The sequence below is a fragment of the Nerophis ophidion genome, unplaced genomic scaffold (genome assembly GCF_033978795.1).
Source record: "Nerophis ophidion isolate RoL-2023_Sa unplaced genomic scaffold, RoL_Noph_v1.0 HiC_scaffold_38, whole genome shotgun sequence".
NCBI classification, from domain to species: domain Eukaryota; kingdom Metazoa; phylum Chordata; class Actinopteri; order Syngnathiformes; family Syngnathidae; genus Nerophis; species Nerophis ophidion.
In genome coordinates this window covers 391,340-410,084 of record NW_026906960.1, presented here as the reverse complement: position 1 = coordinate 410,084, position 18,745 = coordinate 391,340, and the positions used below count along the sequence as shown (strand labels likewise).

Below are 18,745 nucleotides of genomic sequence, written 5' to 3'. Positions count from 1 at the left end.
GTTCATTGCTCCTGCCAAATTAATTGCACTGAGTGAAGCGGATCACCACTCCAAGATGGCGGCCGCGCGACTCGTCTCCTCAGCGCCAGTAGCAGAAGTGCTCTATACCGCGTCTACTTATAAGATGACTATGGTTATAACGTTAGCAGTGAGTTTACAGCCTCACTCATTCAACTACACAGCAAATAAAAGTCACATTACTCAGCCAATAAACTTTAGCTTACAATCAAAACTTACCCTTCTTTGTGCATCTTCAAATGTCGAACGAAATTGGAAGTTGTTGCGTCTACATATTCGAACTGCATGTTTTGCATACGGCAATTCGTTTTTTGTTGACCAAGTCGTAGTTTTTTATACCCGGACGAAACCAACGTTGGCATATTTTTTTTCTCAATGGCGCGTTGTTTAAGAATTATTCTTCCTTGGTTTTCCTGCAATTTGATTGGATGAGTGCTGTGGGAGCAAAACAACAGTACTAATTTGATTGGCTGTTGTACTGAGAGCATACAAGCTGACCTGCAATGTGATTGGATGAGTGTTGTGGGAGCAAAACAACAGTACTAATGTGATTGGATGAGTGCTGTGGGAGCAAAACAACAGTACTAATGTGATTGGCTTTTGTACTGAGAGCATACAAGCTGACCTGCAATGTGATTGGCTGTTGTACTGAGAGCATACAAGCTGACCTGCAATGTGATTGGCTGTTGTACTGAGAGCATACAAGCTGACCTGCAATGTGATTGGCTGTTGTACTGAGAGCATACAAGCTGACCTGCAATGTGATTGGCTGTTGTACTGAGAGCATACAAGCTGACCTGCAATGTGATTGGATGAGTGCTGTGGGAGCAAAAGAGCAGTACTAATGTGATTGGCTGTTGTACTGAGAGCATACAAGCTGACCTGCAATGTGATTGGCTGTTGTACTGAGAGCATACAAGCTGACCTGCAATGTGATTGGCTGTTGTACTGAGAGCATACAAGCTGACCTGCAATGTGATTGGCTGTTGTACTGAGAGCATACAAGCTGACGGGAACAACACGCAGACACACACAAATACTAAATGAAAGATACGGAGCGCTCCTGAATAACTTTTTAATCTTTGGGTTTCGGGGAAAGTAGCAAGTCATGTCAAGTCAAAAGGCTCAAGTCCAAGTCAAGTCACAAGTCATTGATGTTAAAGTCTAAGTCGAATTGCAAGTCTTTTTAAATGTGGTCAAGTCGAGTCTAAAGTCATCAATTGTATGACTCGAGACTGACTCGAGTCCAAGTCATGTGACTCGAGTCCACACCTCTGGTTCGTGTGACATCACGTTCTGTGATATTTGAATGTTTTATTAATGTTTTGTAGGAAAATAGATTATCTAGGAGTAAAAGGGAACCACAATAAAAATACGTGGAATCAGGCAGTAATATCGCTACAATTTCTAGCACTTTCACTCTTGTCATTGCAATAAATGTCGCAGGAGGGCGCCACTGAACCCCAACATTAAAGCTTTGTTTGATATACTTTGAATTTATTTTTGAAAAACAAGACACTCGTTTATATCACATTGTTATTCAAATAAATATTACAGGTTATAAAAGCATGGTAACAGTGACAGCAGGCAATATCTTATATAGAGCTACCTCTTCGTTAACTCGGCTGTGACGTCATTCCCAGCTTCCGGTGTAAACGGAAGGCAGCAGAAGAGAGCAGTACTGCCTTGTAACGTCAAGTGTGCAGCACATGGACGGAGAAAGACAGTCTTATTATTTGTTATCCAGTTTGAAATATTTACGTCGTATAAAATACATCTTTGATTCTTTATGTAAGGATAAAGTGGTCTCGATGCGCTAGAAGCACTGTGCTGCTTCTCGTGCTATCTTTGCTTGTTAGTTAGCTTAGCTCGCTAGTTAGCTTAGCTTGTTAGCTGCTAACAGAAGACACAGAAGTTATCAACACATCGCTAAGTAGAGATCAAGTGTGAGAGTAAAGTGTTGTGATTGTGTGAAAATGTGCGAAAGAACTATAGCAAAGTATGAGGAGGAACTTTGTCTTACAAAAGAGGAGAAGGAGCGACAACATCAACTACTGGACGCTGTTTTCAAGAAACATCAAGTTGTGTTACACAGAACAGGTTTGTTTACTTCTTACTCTCACATCTTTACTAACTTTACATTTCATTATTAACACTTCTTCAGTAGGAAGATGCTTTGTCTTGTGGGGATGATGCAATGCTTTGATTTAGATCAGGGATCTCAAACACGCGGGCCAATTGCGGCCCGCGAGACGTTATTTTGCGGCCCGCACCCGTTCGGGCTCCAGTACTCTGGAATGCCCTCCCGGTAACAGTTCGAGATGCTACCTCAGTAGAAGCATTTAAGTCTCACCTTAAAACTCATCTGTATACTCTAGCCTTTAAATAGACCTCCTTTTTAGACCAGTTGATCTGCCGCTTCTTTTCTTTCTCCTATGTCCCCCCCTCCCTTGTGGAGGGGGTCCGGTCTGATAACCATGGATGAAGTGCTGGCTGTCCAGAGTCGAGACCCAGGATGGACCGCTCGTCGGGACCCAGGATGGACCGCTCGCCTGTATCGGTTGGGGATATCTCTACGCTGCTGATCCGCTTGAGATGGTTTCCTGTGGACGGGACTCTCGCTGCTGTCTTGGATCCGCTTGAACTGAACTCTTGCGGCTGTGTTGGAGCCACTATGGATTGAACTTTCACAGTATCATGTTAGACCCGCTCGACATCCATTGCTTTCGGTCCCCTAGAGAGGGGGGGGGTTGCCCACATCTGAGGTCCTCTCCAAGGTTTCTCATAGTCAGCATTGTCACTGGCGTCCCACTGGATGTGAATTCTCCCTGCCCACTGGGTGTGAGTTTTCCTTGCCCTTTTGTGGGTTCTTCCGAGGATGTTGTAGTCGTAATGATTTGTGCAGTCCTTTGAGACATTTGTGATTTGGGGCTATATAAATAAACATTGATTGATTGATCGATTGATTAATATGAAAAATTAATGTTGGTGCGGCCCGCGTGTTTTATATGAACGGCGCCTAACAGCGGTGTACTTGCATACTCTTGATTCTTCCGGGAGACTCCCAATTTTTCAGTGCCCCTCCTGAGGTAATCATTCTCCCGAATTTCATCCAAAATAACAATATTAAGGGGGCACCGTGGAGGAACTGCTTTTAGCATCCTCTACAACCTGTACAAACAGCGTGCCAGCCCAGCCACATGCCGTATTTGGCTTCTGTAGATGCAGTAAACAACTGCAAGACATAGTTGATCAACAGCCATACAGGTCACACTGAGGGTGGCCGTATAAACAACTTTAACACTGTTACTAATGTGCGCCATGGTGGAAAAGCGGACGAGACGGCAGGTTGTAGAGGACGCTAAAGACTGTGACATCGCGACACGCCCTTAATATTGTTGTCCGGGTTAAAACCGGGAGAATGCTTGCCCCGGGGGATTGTCGGGAGGGGCACTGATATTCGGGTGTTTCCCGGAGAGATCGCCACAGTTGGCAAGTATGTTACGAGGGCGGGAAAGCCATTCAAAGAAGGTGAATTCATTAAAAAGTGCATGTTGGATTTTTTAAGACATATTTTCTTGCAGCCCAGCCTCACCCGGTTTCTGCATCCAGTGGCCCCCAGGTAAATTGAGTTTGAGACCCCTGACTTAGATTCTTCACGAAAAGGGGACAGTTTGAGGTTGATGTTCCTCTCAGTTTGTAACAATGTGTGATTGATTGATTGAAGGAGTTATGAGAAGTTTGCATAGGAAAGGGTACACTTTCATCACGGTACACATTGACTGCTACAAGAAAGCCTGAGATGCTTTCAGTTGAAATATATATTAGAACTCACACAGTACTATGTAGAAAGTAGCATTTAAAATACAAATATACTGCAAGAAAATACATGTAAATATAATTTCAAATAGATAAAAGGCTTTGTTTATTCCCAGTTACGAGTAGCCGCAAGCAGTAATATGTTTCTTTTTGATAGGGACTTCCACATGTTGGTGGTATGGCAGGCAAACACATTAGAACATTTTTGGAGTGAGATCTAGGTTGAATGTGATTTGTACAACTACCTCTGGTGTTATAATGGTGAATATATTTTGAAGTATCTAGACAGGTACATGGTATTTTAGTGGTATGGTGTATCTTGTACACCAGACCAACTGCAAGAAGATGTACTCTGTCGGCCACCAAGAGCCTCCCCACGTTAAGGAAATGGTTGGCTGAAAGGTGAGGCCGAGATGGACGGTTAAGCAGAAGCCCAATCATTTTGTTTTGGGCTGTCTGGAGTTTGTTTTTCAGGGCTTTTAAGGCCTCACGGTACCAAACATGAACTCCGTAGTCAAAGTGGGGTTAAAGGCCTACTGAAATTAGATTTTCTTATTCAAACGGGGATAGCAGGTCCATTCTGTGTCATACTTGATCATTTTGCGATATTGACATATTTTTGCTGAAAGAATTTAGTAGAGAACATCCACGATAAAGTTCGCAACTTTTGGTGCTGACAAAAAAGCCTTGCCTTTACCGGATGTCGCAGACAATGATGTCACAAGTGTGGGGGCTCCTCACAACCTCACACTCTTTTTACTGGGAGCCTCCAGCAGCAAGAGCTATTCGGACTGAGAAAATGACAATTTCCCCATCAATATGAGCGAGGATGAAAGATTCGTGTTTGAGGATATTGATAGCGACGGACTAGAAAAGAAAAAAAAAAATCAAGTTAAAAAAAAAGGTTATTGCATTGGGACTGATTCAGATGTTTTTAGACACATTTACTAGGATAATTCTGGGAAATCCCTTATCTTTCTATTGTGTTGCTTGTGTTTTAGTGAGTTGAGTTTGAGTTTATTTGGAACATGCAAGCATACAACATGATACATCACACATACAACATGATACATCACACATGCATGTATACAACATGATACATCACACATGCAACATGATACATCACACATGCATGTATACAACATGTTACATCACACATACAACATGATACATCACACATGCATGTATACAACATGATACATCACACATACAACATGATACATCACACATACAACATGATACATCACAATTTCCAGTTTCTCTTTTCAACATGTTCGAAAAGGAGTAGGAAGAAGCAGAGCTTATTTATTCCTACCCCTTTTCTTTACATAACACTTGCTAAAACATTTGTTCACTTCCTGTTCTCAATGTATTCACAATGTATACTCCATAAGTAATAAGTAATCACAATAAAATTAAATAAATAAATAATTGGTGAAGTAAGTTTTATTCCATACGATGAGATAAGTACGATTATTTTGAGAATGAATGGGTGAATAAAATCAGAATGTTTATTATCATGGTTCTTTTTCTTTCTACTTTGTAAACACTTTAGGTTTGAAGAGTTTCTTGAAGTGGATGATATTAGTACATTGTTTGATTGCTTTGCTTAATCCATTCCATCATTTAATTCTACATACTGATATACTGAAGGTCTTAAGTGTTGTACGTGCATACAAATGTTTTAAATTACATTTTGCTCTAAGATTATATTTCTCTTCTTTTGTTGAGAAGAATCGTTGTATATTCTTGGGAAGCAGGTTATAGTTTGCTTTGTGTATAATTTTAGCTGTTTGCAATGTCACTATGTCGTGGAATTTCAGTATCTTTGATTCAATAAATAAAGGGTTTGTATGTTGTCTATATCCAACATGATGTATTATTCTAACTGATCTTTTTTGTAATACTGTTAGTGAATGAAGTGTACTTTTGTAATTATGTCCCCATATTTCTACACAGTAACTCAGATATGGTAACACTAGTGAGCAGTAGAGAATATAAAGTGATTTTTGGTCCAGAACATTTTTGGCTTTATTCATTATTGACGTATTTCTTGCTACTTTATGTTGTATATTTTTTACATGAGATTTCCAGTTCAATTTTTCATCAATCATTATACCTAGAAATTTGGTTTCATTTACTCTTTCAATTTCTATTCCGTCTATTTGTATTTGTGTTTGAAACTTCTTTTCTACTGTTACCAAATGGCATTATTTTAGTCTTACTGAGATTCAATGATAGTCTGTTTTTGTCAAACCATTTTTTTAATTTGTTCATTTCTTCTGTTATTATTTGTATTATCCTCTGTGTGTTCTCTCCTCAACCAAACGCTGTTGTTTCATCCGTAAATAATACTAACTTTACATCTCTTGTAACTTTACAAATGTTATTTATATAGAGATTGAATAATTTAGGTTCTAGTATTGATCCCTGAGGTACACCACAGGATATATTTAGTGTTGTAGAAGTGTGTTCGCCTAGCTTCACGTATTGTTTCCTGTTCGTTAGATAACTTCTTATCCAATTGAAGACTAACCCTCTGATGCCATATCGTTCCAGTTTTTTGATTAAAATATTGTGATTAATTGTGTCAAATGCTTTAGTTAGATCCATAAACACTGCTGCTGCACATTTTTTACTATCTATTGCATTGGTCATTTCTTCTGTGATTTCAATTAAAGCCATTGAAGTTGAAACATTAGCTCTGTATCCATATTGGTTCTCTTCGAGTATTCTATTTTTATTTATGAAACTTTCTAATCTGTTATTGGACAGTTTTTCAATGATTTTAGAAAATTGTGAAAGTAAAGAAACAGGTCTATAATTTGTAACTAGATGTTTATCTCCAGTCTTATAAATTGGTGCAACTTTAGCTATTTTCATTTTGTTTGGAGATGTACCTGTTTGAAATGATAGGTTACTAATATACATTAATGGTCCTGAGATCTCATCAATAACCTTTTTTATCGTATCCATATCAATTCCGTTACAATCAGTTGAAGTGTTTGATTTACACTTTTTCACGATTTTAACTATTTCCTCCTGTGTCACATTTCTGAGGAACATGGAGTTGGGATTTCGCTCTATGGTATCATTATAGTCCTCAATTGAAACTGGGTCTGGAATCCTTTCTTCCAATTTTGGTCCAATATTTACAAAGTAGTTATTAAAGCTTTCGACTACTTCCTTTATGTTGTCATTATGTTTATTTCCATCTAAGAAGTATTGGGGGTAATCCCTCTTAGTGCCATTTTTAATAATGCTATTGAGAATGCCCCATGTTGCTCTCAGATTATTTTTGTTCCTGTCCAATAATTCACTGTAATATTCTTTTCTACATGATCGTAGTATGTTTGTTAACTTGTTTAATACTTTTTTTTACTTAACTTCTGCCTCTGTAGTTCTTTGTACTATAAATTTTATATATAGTGTATTCTTCTTCTTACAAGCATTTTTTAATCCTTTTGTCATCCATGGTTAATTATTCGTTCTATGTTTACTACTGTTCCGCCCGATTGTAGCTGATAGGCGCCAGCGACCCCAAAAGGGAATAAGCGGTAGAAAATGGATGGATGTTTACTACTGAGTTGTCTCCATGGACAATGTTTGTCATAAAGTATTATGAACTTGTTTAAGAAATGTTCATATGCTTCATCAACCTCTTCTTCATTGTACACATTGTCCCAATCTTGCTTTTGTTGCTCCATTTTGAAAGCAATCATCCTCTTCTCTGTGCACAGTCTTTGAAATGTCCTTCTGTCTTCCATGTTCTTTTTGCAGTTTCCATCATATATTGTAAAAACTGGCAGATGATCCCTAAAGTCGGTTATAAGTAGACCACTTGTGGTGTTATTATCAAAATCATTGGTAAAAATATGATCAATAAGTGTGGCACAGTGTCCTGTGATTCTGCTTGGCTTTGTGATTTTAGGATATAAACTGATGCTGTACATTGTATCAATGAAGTCATCAATAAACTTTTGCTTGTTAGGGTTCAATAAGTCAATATTAAAGTCACCACATAAGAAAATTATTTTTTTACCATTGTCCATGTAAGTTGCCTTGATCCATTCTTCAAATGTTTCTATACTTGACTTAGGTGATCTATATATACAACTGATTACTATGTTTTTGCTATTTTCCTGACATATTTCAATGGTAATACATTCTAAGATATTATCTATAGCTAATGACATGTTTTTTACCACTTTGAGGTTCGGGTTCTTCATCACATACACAACTACTCCTCCTCCATTTTTGTTGGCTCTGTTGATGTAGTTTAGTTCATATCTTTCCAGATCAAAATCTATTCCTTTTTTATCATCAATCCATGTTTCTGCGACAGCGATCACTTTGAAGGGTTTGTTGATGTGCTCCAAAAAGTTCTTAATGTTGTTGTAGTTTGCATACAAGCTTCTGCTATTAAAATGAACAATTGACAATTTGTTATCACTTTTAATGATGCTATTCTATTGCTCATCTTTGTAATAAAAACAATTATTACTAATGTGGGGAAAAAAATGTGTATCTGGATCTATATCGTTTTCCAAATCCTGGTTTTTGTGCTCTTTGTTGCAGAAGTTTTGTAGTTCCATATTTCCTTGCTCAACAATCTTTGATGTGGTTTCAATAATGTCTATAAGTGTATATGGATGCAGTCCTGAATCTAGGTCTTCTTTTTTAGTCGTCCCTTGCAGTGTAGTAGTGTTGATGTTGAATTTAGGTGCTTGTTTTCTGTCAGAGTCCATTATCATCGTTGCTGTGGAAGCTGTGTAAACTTCAAATTTGTCCAGGTCTTTGATGTCATTGACAACAATTACTCTTGCCTCTGGACCTCCATTCAGCTTGATGTAGATTTTACAGTTGGCGCTCCAAGTTCCCTGGATTTTTCCCTGCTTTCTCAAGTTGCGTGCTTTCTTGGCGATTCCAGCATTATGTTTAGTGAGATGCTCATTCATGTACACATTTGTTCCCTTCAGCTTCTTTCCCTGTCTCAGCAATGCCATTTTAGATGTTCTGTTTACGAGTTTCACGAGCACGACTGGAGTGGCGTTGTTGTCTCTTCTGTTCAGTGGGATGCATGTTTCGATGGTAATAATATCGATTTCAATTTCCTTTGATTGCAGAAAGTTGACCACTTGCTGTTCTGCCGAGACAAGGTCCATTTCATCTGGTTCACCTTCATTATTCACAGCCTTCGCATAGGATCTTGGTTTAATTCGGTGCCTTGTCACGATGATATCATTCATTCCTTTATCCTGCTCCATTTCATCTATGATATTCCACAGCATGGAGTTGTCTTCTTGAAGGGTCTTCATTTGTTGGCGCATATCTTCTTGAAAGGTCTTCAATTGTTGGCACATATCAGAGACTTCATTTTTTCTGGTGATGATTTGAGTTTGCAGACTTTTCACATCTTGTTTGTGTTCTTCCATTGCTTTTTTCAGATCTTTTTTTATTTCTTTCATTTCTTCTTTCATTTCTTTCCAATCTTCTTTTAATTCATGGAGTATTTTTAGTAGTACTCCTTCTTGATTCCCATCATGTCCTGTTTCCAGTCTCAAATCTTGGTCCCAGTTGTGTCCTGTGTCGGCTGACACCGAAGGTTTTGGCTTTCAGTCTTCTCTTTAACTTTTGGCATTGTGGCAGATCGATGACATCAGTGACTCTTGTGTCTTAAACGGCAGTTACTTTAGCAACTTGCAGCACGTTTAACTTGTTTGTTCCAACAATGCGTGCATTGCGTTGTTCACAGATCGATTTCAGGTGTTAGTCTGTCAACTTATAACACTCTGCGCCGTTGGAAGCACTTTAAAACAGCTGTAAACTCGCCGTAGCTTTTGGTTGCTCGGCAACCGCTTTGAGCTGCGGTAAGGCGCCGATGGCTTGAGGCAAACGTATCATCCAACTTGCCTTATTTCAGCGTATCAGTGCCTCACAACTGACCAAAATGAGGTCAAGGATGCCAGGTGACTCTCCTGTGGCTGTGATCGCAAATCAGTGGTCAAAATCTTCAGAATAAATAAAAAGTCCGGTAGCAAAAGCGGAGCCTTTTTCTTTTGCGTCCTTTCTCATGAACAGGAAGTGACGTATTAGTGAGTTTAATAGTACCTGATAGTTGGAGGGGTGTGTCCACGGCTGTCTTGAGGCCAGTCTCTGAGGGAAGTCGACGGCAGCTGTATGGATGGCGCAAGTTCAGCTGATCTCCGGTAAGAGGTGACTTTTTAACCACAATTTTCTCACCGAAACCTGCAGGTTGACATTTGGTCGGGATCCATGTTTGCTGGACCGCTCTGATCCATAGTAAAGTTTCACCTCCGGGAATTTTAAACAAGGAATCACCGTGTGTTTGTGTGGCTAAAGGTTAAAGCTTCCCAACTCCATCTTTCTACTTTGACTTCTCCATTATTAATTGAACAAATTGCAAAAGATTCAGCAACACAGATGTCCAAAATACTGTGTAATTATGCCGTTAAAGCAGACAACTTTTAGCTGTGTGTGGTGCACCGCTAATATTTCCTTGACGTTTTCACCAATAAACTCCGCAGGAAATTTAAAATTGCAATTTAGTAAACTAAACCGTCCGTATTGGCATGTGTTGCAATGTTAATATTTCATCATTGATATATAAACTATCAGACTGTGTGGTCGCTAGTAGTGGCTTTCAGTAGGCCTTTAAATGAGTGCTTGTGTCAGAGTCTTAAGTGTATTTCTACCCACCAGCGGGGTGATCCTACTATATTAGAAGTAAGGGTGTACGGAATGCCGGTATTGGTAAAGTACCGTGATACTATCCATCCATCCATCCATTTTCTACTGCTTGTCACGTTTGGGGTCGCGGGGGGGGTTGGACCCCATCTCAACTGCATTAATCATATTCGGTACTAAACCACCTCTAAAAAGTACTACTTCTATGTTTACATCAAAATGTTTTGCCATCACATCTTCTTCCGTTTTTTTATTTGTATTTATTTATATTATGTTTATAAACTCAGGAAATATGTCACTGGACCCGTGAGGACTTTGAATATGACCAATATATGATCCTGTAACTACTTGGTATCAGATTGATACCCACATTTATGGTATCATCCAAAACTAATGTAAAGTATCCAAACAACAGAAACATAAGTGATTATTACATTTTAACAGAAGTGTAGGTAGAACATGTTAAAACAGAAAATAAGCAGATATTTACAGTTAATGAACAAGTAAATTAATAATCCATATTTTACCACATGTCCTTAATAATTTTGACCTAATAATAATAGAATATAAATGACACAATATGTTACTGCATATGTCAACAGACTAAATTAGGAGCTTTTCTTTATATACTTACTACTAAAAGACAAGTTGTCCAGTATGTTCACAAACTTGCAATAGGAAACATGTTTAATGTACCCCCAAAAAAATGTTATTTTAAGAAAGCCAATAAAGCACTTTTCTGTGATCCCTTTTTTTTAGAAAAGTATCAAAATACATTTTTGTACAGGTCTCGGTACCAAAATATTGGTATCGGACAACATTAGTAAGAATATAATTTGTCGGTTGATTCTTTCACTACCTGAGTAGTCATTTTTTCACTGGAGAGATTAGTCTCTACGATGCAGCCAAGAAAGTTAATCTAATTTTTGTTTGTTATAATATTGTCGCCCACTTTGACTGTGAAGTTATTTACTTTTCTGAGGTTAGGAATTGACCCAAAGACCTGTGTACTTGCAGGTACCGAGGCAAGTCTTATTTCGGCAGTTTGTCATTGAAAGCCTTGCTAGTCTAGGTCTTGAGGATTCTAGCTTCTCTTGTTTTGTGGCCGTCAGCCTCGGTTCTATGTTCTTTATGGGTACAGAAAATGATGGAATGATCACTTAAGCCGCACACAGTAGTTCCACTCGTGGTGATCTGAGACTGGTCAGAAGTAACAAGGAGGTCTATGAAGGTTTAAAAGGACTCACTCACCCTGGTAGTTTGCTTAATGAGCTAAGTGAGACAATGTTGGTGGCACAGCTTAGTGAAGGTTTTAAAAATGGGTGCATCCTTTCAGGACATATCTGTGTTCCAGTCCCCAAGAAGATGGAAACATGTGTCAACATTTTTACACTAAACTCATACACTCACCAAATATATTTTATACTGTAATCAAATCTAATTATTTCCCTTCCTGACTCTGACCTACATGCATCAATAAGTGAAAGTAAACATTTATTTTCAGTAACCAAAGTAGTCAACACTTGTTTTATTAAAAGAACATAAAGGTGACTGACTTTCCTTCAGCGTGTCGTAGATGGTCTCCAATTCCTAAAGAGGAATTGTTGATGGAGATACTCCATAAAACAGCACATAGTAAAACATGTTTTGGTAAAAGTTCCTTTTGGCCCAGCCAACAAAATGACCTCAAGAAAGTATGTTGCATGATAACAAAAACATACCATGAATGTTTTTTGTTTTTTTTTAGTGATTTTGGAATTATATATTTTTTTATTTCCATGATATTTAAGTTATGGTAATGACAATATCATTATAATATTATGGTTAAGTTTACAGATAAAGAGTAGGTTTAACAGACCGTGTACAGAATTAAATATTTACCCACTTTACATCAGTGAAGTTAAGAATGCTTCAATCAATGCTGCCTCACACTTATACAAACTTTTCAAATTGCCCCCCATCAAATTTCCGAGTCTGTTTGTGTACTCACTACCACTTTTGAATAATTTTTAGGAAAAAAGTAGGTATTTCCAGTGTTTTTATTGGTTGTTTTGCTACACACTTTTAACACAATACACAAAAGAACACAAATCATGTCATTGTGTTAACAGTGTCAGTTCAAAACTATTTCTATACTCTCTTTATCTTATTTACTTATTTACCCAACAGACATCCAGCAGCCTCCTCACATTAAAGAGGAAGAGGAGGATCCACAGCCCCCCCACATGAAAGAGGAAGAGGAGGAAGTGTGGATGAGTCAGGAGGGAGAGTGTCCTGTAGGGCAGGAGGAGGCTGATGTCAGCAAGTTTCCACTGACTGTTGTCTCTGTGAAGACTGAAGAGCATGAAGACAAACCACCTGAGTCCTCACAGCTTCATCACAGTCCAAGTAAGCACAACATTATACAAGATTATACAAGAATGACAAACACATTTCGGGAGGACATTCTCACAGTAACACAACATAAACAGAACAGAACAAATACCCACAATCCCATGCATCCGTGACTTTCCGTGGCTACATTATACACCCCGCTAGCACCAAACCCTGCCCCCCAACCCCACCCACCTCAAGCGACACACGTTCTGTTCTGTTCGCAGAGGATGTTAAAAGTAAAGCCATCACGGCACACCCTCAATATTGTTGTCCGACTGAAAATCGGAGACTATTAGCCCCGGTTGATGTCCGGGAGATGCACCAAAATAAGGAAACCTCCCGAAATAACCAGGGGGGTCGGTGATTATGCAGCTGAGCTACATCAGGGTGGCCAAAGAGCTACATGCGGCTCCGGAGCTGCGGGTTGCCCACCCCTGTTCTAGATGTATTAAGAGTTTATTTACAACATTAATAATATATACATACTATGCCAAATTAAAAAAGGTAAGCTTTTAGTAAATTTGTTTGGGATTCTGTTTTTTGTAATTGGTTTTCAATCTTCATTATTTACTTCAAGTTATCTCTCTTATGTATGTATATATATATATATATATATATATATATATATATATATATATGTATAGGATTGTCTCAGAAAATTATTTTCTGTAATGAAACCAAAAACATGGAAATGTCAGACATTCTGGATGCATTACACATCAACTGAAATATTGCAATCCTTTTATTATTTTAATATTGCTGATTATGGCATACAGCTTAAGAAAACTCAAAAATCCTATCTCAAAAAATTTGAATATTTCCTCGGACCAAGTAAAAAAAAATTATAACAGCAAAACAAAATCAAATATTTGAAAATGTCAAATAATGCACTAAGTACTTGGTTGGGAATCCTTTCGCATGGATTACTGCATCAATGCGGCGTGGCATGGAGGCAATCGGCCTGTGGCATTGCTGAGGTGTTATGGATGCTCAGGATGCTTCGCTAGTGGCCTTAAACTCATTTGCATTATTGGGTCTGGTGTCTTACAGCTTCTTCTTCACAATACCCCACAAATTCTCTAAGGGGTTCAGGTCAGGGGAGTTGGCAGGCCAATCGCGGACAGTAATGCCATGGTCAGTACACCAGTTCCTGCTGGTTCTGGCAGATCATGCTGGAAGATGAAGTCATCATCTCCATAGAGCTTTACAACAGATGGAAGCATGGAGTGCTCTTGGTACACAGCTGCATTGACTCTAGACTTGATTAAACACAGTGGACAAAAACCAGCAGCTGACATGGCTCCCCAAACCATTGCTGACTGTGGGAACACACTGGATTTCAAGCAACTTGGATTTTGCTCCTCTCCAGCTTTCCTCCAGACTATAGCGCCTGGACTTCCAAATGAAATACAAAATTTGCTTTGTTCTGGACTCTGGACCACTCTGCATAACAGTGTGGTACGCCAGCTGCACTGAAGCAGACAAACAGGCGAATTAGAGGGTCATAAAGTCTGCACAAAAAATCATCGGCTGCCCCCTGCCCTCCCTGAAGCATTTACATAACTCCCGTTGCCTCAAGAAAGCAAAAACCATCACCAAAGACAGCACACACCCTGGCTACCACCTGTTACACCTGCTACCATCAGGCAGGCGCTACAGGTGCATCAGAGCCAGAACAAACAGGCTCAGAGACAGCTTCTTCTCCAGAGCTGTCACCATGTTAAAATCTAACTTCTAATAATAATAATAATTCACCCCTACACAATATCATGCCCTAATACCCTACTGTGCAATACTGATTGTTATTTATTACTTCCGTACTCTTGTCTTGTTCTGTATATTGTACAGTATTTTGTATTTCTACAGTGTGCTGTATATTGTACAGGATTGCTTGTTATTTTTATTGGATAGTTGTCTGTTTATTTCAATTGTTAGTTTTTCCTTTATTACCCCTTGTGTTATTTATTTCACCCCATATTTGTTCCCACAACCGCCACTCAAGTTGGAGTCTTTAATCTCGTTATATGCAAATATAATGACAATAAAGTCTATTTTATTCTATTCTATTCTAATTAGGCTTGCACGCTGTCAATTCAGGATATAGGGGGCGCTAAAGGCAGTGCCTTTATGGCACTCCCTGAATATTGTTGATCTGGTAAAAATTGACAGGGGCTTCGAGAGAATTGGTGCCCTGAAATTAAGGGGTCTCCCGGGAAAATTGGGGACGTGGGCAAGCATGACCTATCAAGCGCCGTTCAGATTAAATTCATGGGCCGCACCAACATAAAATTGTCACATCAAAGTGCGCGCCGCATAATAACGTTTCGCGGAACGCAATTTTGCCCGCGGGCCGCATGTTTGAGACCCCTGCTCTAAACCAAAACCAAAATCATAATGATCAAAGACGTCCAGCACATTAAGGTGAGTTAAAGTTCATGAAAAGTTTTACTGTCAAGCTCTTACAAACTGTTCTCAAACACCACACACATCATTGTTTTTGTTTTTCAAGATATAGATGGATGCTGTCTTTTGAATGTAGGTGGAGAAAATGAATAACTTTATAGGGGTGGGCCAAAGAAAAGGTAAACTAAATAAATGCATAACGTGGAGTGCTGTCTATTTGGCCTAACTCACCTGTGAATAGTTTGAATACTGCAAACTTCAATAAGTAACACCTCATTTGTGTTCTATGTTCTGCAGACGTCCAGCAGGTGTCAGCAGAGAGTCATGAAGAGATTCCCTCCAAGCAGCAGGAGTGGAGCTCCAGTGTGGGACAGAAGAAGCTCGAGACCACTCATATAGAGGAAGAAGAGGAACTGTGGGAGCAGCTTCCAAGGTTGGAGGAGGTTAATGACGAAGATGATATAAAGTCAGAACCAGACAGCATCTTTGCTCCACTGTCAGACATGGACCACATGATGTCAGACTCTTCTGATCACAGTGACCACATCCAAAAACCTTTAAAAAGTAAAAATGACTCTGAAGGTGATACGAGACATCACACTAACAACAAACACTTTGACTGCTCTGAATGTGAAAAATCTTTTAGACATAAGAGTAATTTTACAGTACACATGAGAACACATACTGGAGAGAAACCTTATACTTGCCCTGTTTGTAAGAAGAGTTTCTCCAGAAAGCAATACATGTCCACACACATGACAATACATACTGGAGAGAAACCTTTTACTTGCTCTGTTTGTAAGAAGAGTTTCCCCAGAAAGAATGACATGACCACACACATGAGAACACATACTGGAGAGAAACCTTTTGCTTGCTCAATTTGTGCTAAAAGATTCAACGCTAAGAGTATCATGACATTACACATGAAAATACACACAGGTGAGAAACCTTTCACTTGCTCTGTCTGTAAGAAGAGCTTCATCAGAAAGCATCACATGACCACACACATGAGAACACACACTGGAGAGAAACCTTTTACTTGCTCTGTCTGTAAGAAGAGTTTCTCCATGAAGCCTGACATGACCACACACATGAGAATACATACTGGAGAAAAACCTTTTACTTGCTCTGTTTGTAAGAAGAGTTTCTCCACAAAGCGTAACATGACCACACACATGAGAACACACACTGGAGAGAAACCTTTTATTTGCTCTGTTTGTAAGAAGAGTTTCTCCAGATGGCAACACATGACCACACACATGAGGACACACACTGGTGAGAAACCTTTTCCTTGCTCTGTTTGTAAGAAGAGTTTCTCCATGAAGCCTGACATGACCACACACATGAGAATACATACTGGAGAGAAACCTTTTACTTGCCCTGTTTGTAAGAAGAGTTTCTCCAGAAAGCAATGTGTGACCAAACACATGAGAACACACAATGGAGAGAAACCGTTTGTGTGATAAAACAATCAGGTTTAAGTATCAGGTCAGTAGACACAAGTGTGTAACAGTCATGGAAGCTGCAGGGATGTAAAAACACTCAAACGGTGATTGTGCTAAATGTACTTTAAAAACACAGCATGTTTAATATGAACGTATATTTTATGTTCAATGTTGTGCTTCTTATCTTCTACTCTTATATGTTGTCCTGGAATGACTTTTTAAGTTGTGTGCATTTATTGAATATTATATATGTTGCTAAATTTTTATTCTATTTTCCCATTGTTAAAGAGAGGTCATCTTATTTTTTATTTTTTTTTCCAACACATTTTCTCCATTGCACTTTATTGATGTTATTTTCCAATTAAAAGTATGAATTAATAACATTGTTAAAAAAATTTGGACCCTAAGTTCGGACACAGATTCATCGTCATCGTCATGGTCATCATCATCATCATCATCATCAGAATACTGGATGAAACTTTAACATTACTTTTTTTAATATAAGTGTGACCTCAATATTCCTCGATAATAAGACTAAAAATAGAGATTTAAGTACCATATTAGAGTGCCTCTTATAGATCTACCTCGCCACATTGTGAGAAGTGGGGGCTAGCAGTTGCATGTTTTTATCATGTTTTAGCAGCGAGGAAGACAGCATTTGTTTTTACTTTTTTGTCAGATTCAAGTTTTAATGTTCTTTTCATTAATAAATTAATCACTATGGCTGGCAATATGAAGGATTATTTATATATATTTAAGAACAAATTCCCTCCTTGACAGGTAGCAAAATGACTCCACAAAATGTGAACTAGCAGCTGACTCAGTAAATATTTTTTTAATTTTCTAATTAGTTAACTATAAAGAGTAACATCCATCCATTTTCTACCGCTTATTCCCCTTTGGGGTCGCGGGGGCGCTGCTGCCTACCTCAGCTACAATCGGGCGGAAGGCGTTGTACACCCTGGACAAGTCGCCGTCTCATCGCAGGGCCAACACAGATAGACAGACAACATTCACACACTAGGGACCATTTAGTGTTGCCAATCAACCTATCCCCAGGTGCATGTCTTTGGAGGTGGGAGGGGCCTATCCCCAGGTGCATGTCTTTGGAGGTGGGAAGGGCCTATCCCCAGGTGCATGTCTTTGGAGGTGGGAGGGGCCTATCCCCAGGTACATGTCTTTGGAGGTGGGAGGGGCCTATCCCCAGGTGCATGTCTTTGGAGGTGGGAGGGGCCTATCCCCAGGTGCATGTCTTTGGAGGTGGGAGGGGCCTATCCCCAGGTGCATGTCTTTGGAGGTGGGAGGAAGCCGGAGTACCCGGAGGGAACCCACACATTCACGGGGAGAACATGCAAACTCCACACAGAAAGATCCTGAGCCCGGGATTGAACCCTGACTACTCAGGACCTTCGTATTGTGAGGCAGACACACTAACCCCTCTTCCACCGTGAAGCCTTAAAGAGTAACATGACAGTGGAAATTTCACAATAATTCACCAAAAATCGGAAATTGGGAATGATTTCTTAAGATGCAGATGAACCAGGTGGCACCATGCAGTAAAAAAAATGGATGTTTTTGATAAACGAACAACAACCGAGAGCAACAGGGAACTGTGAAGACAACAAAACAAACCGCTGAAACCCAGCAAAACACTCACAGGAAATGTGGAGCAGACGGCGTCCACAAAATATGTGCGTACTCGAGCTTGACATCTAAAAGGATAGTCACCCGTGAACAAAGAATAATGTCCGGACAACAAAGGTAGCAAGAGGATCAATTGAAATAGTCTTGATTGCAAACAGAAAAAAGGTGAGGGGAAATGCTCGGGGACAGAAGTGAAGCTGCCACGGGAAAACACCAACAAAACTGGGAGAGCCACCAAAATAAAAGCACAGGACAGGAATTCAAACATTAAACAGCGGAAAACACGAACAAAATGTGAACAAAATTTGCCAGATGTGACAAATGGAGTGTCA

At 39.3% G+C, this 18,745-nt stretch overlaps 1 protein-coding gene across 1 annotated transcript in view; it reads left to right on the top strand.

Annotated features, from left to right (window-relative positions):
• LOC133546723 (zinc finger protein 568-like) overlaps positions 1-17,492 on the top strand; it is a 55,604-nt gene extending 38,112 nt beyond the window's left edge. Inside the window, exons 4-6 of the mRNA XM_061892526.1 lie at positions 1,974-2,118; positions 12,715-12,933; positions 15,622-17,492. Of these exons, the coding sequence (XP_061748510.1) occupies positions 1,974-2,118; positions 12,715-12,933; positions 15,622-16,787 (1,530 nt within the window). The 3' untranslated portion in view covers positions 16,788-17,492. The remainder of the gene's footprint in view (positions 1-1,973; positions 2,119-12,714; positions 12,934-15,621) is intronic.
• The last annotated feature ends 1,253 nt before the right edge of the window (positions 17,493-18,745 follow it).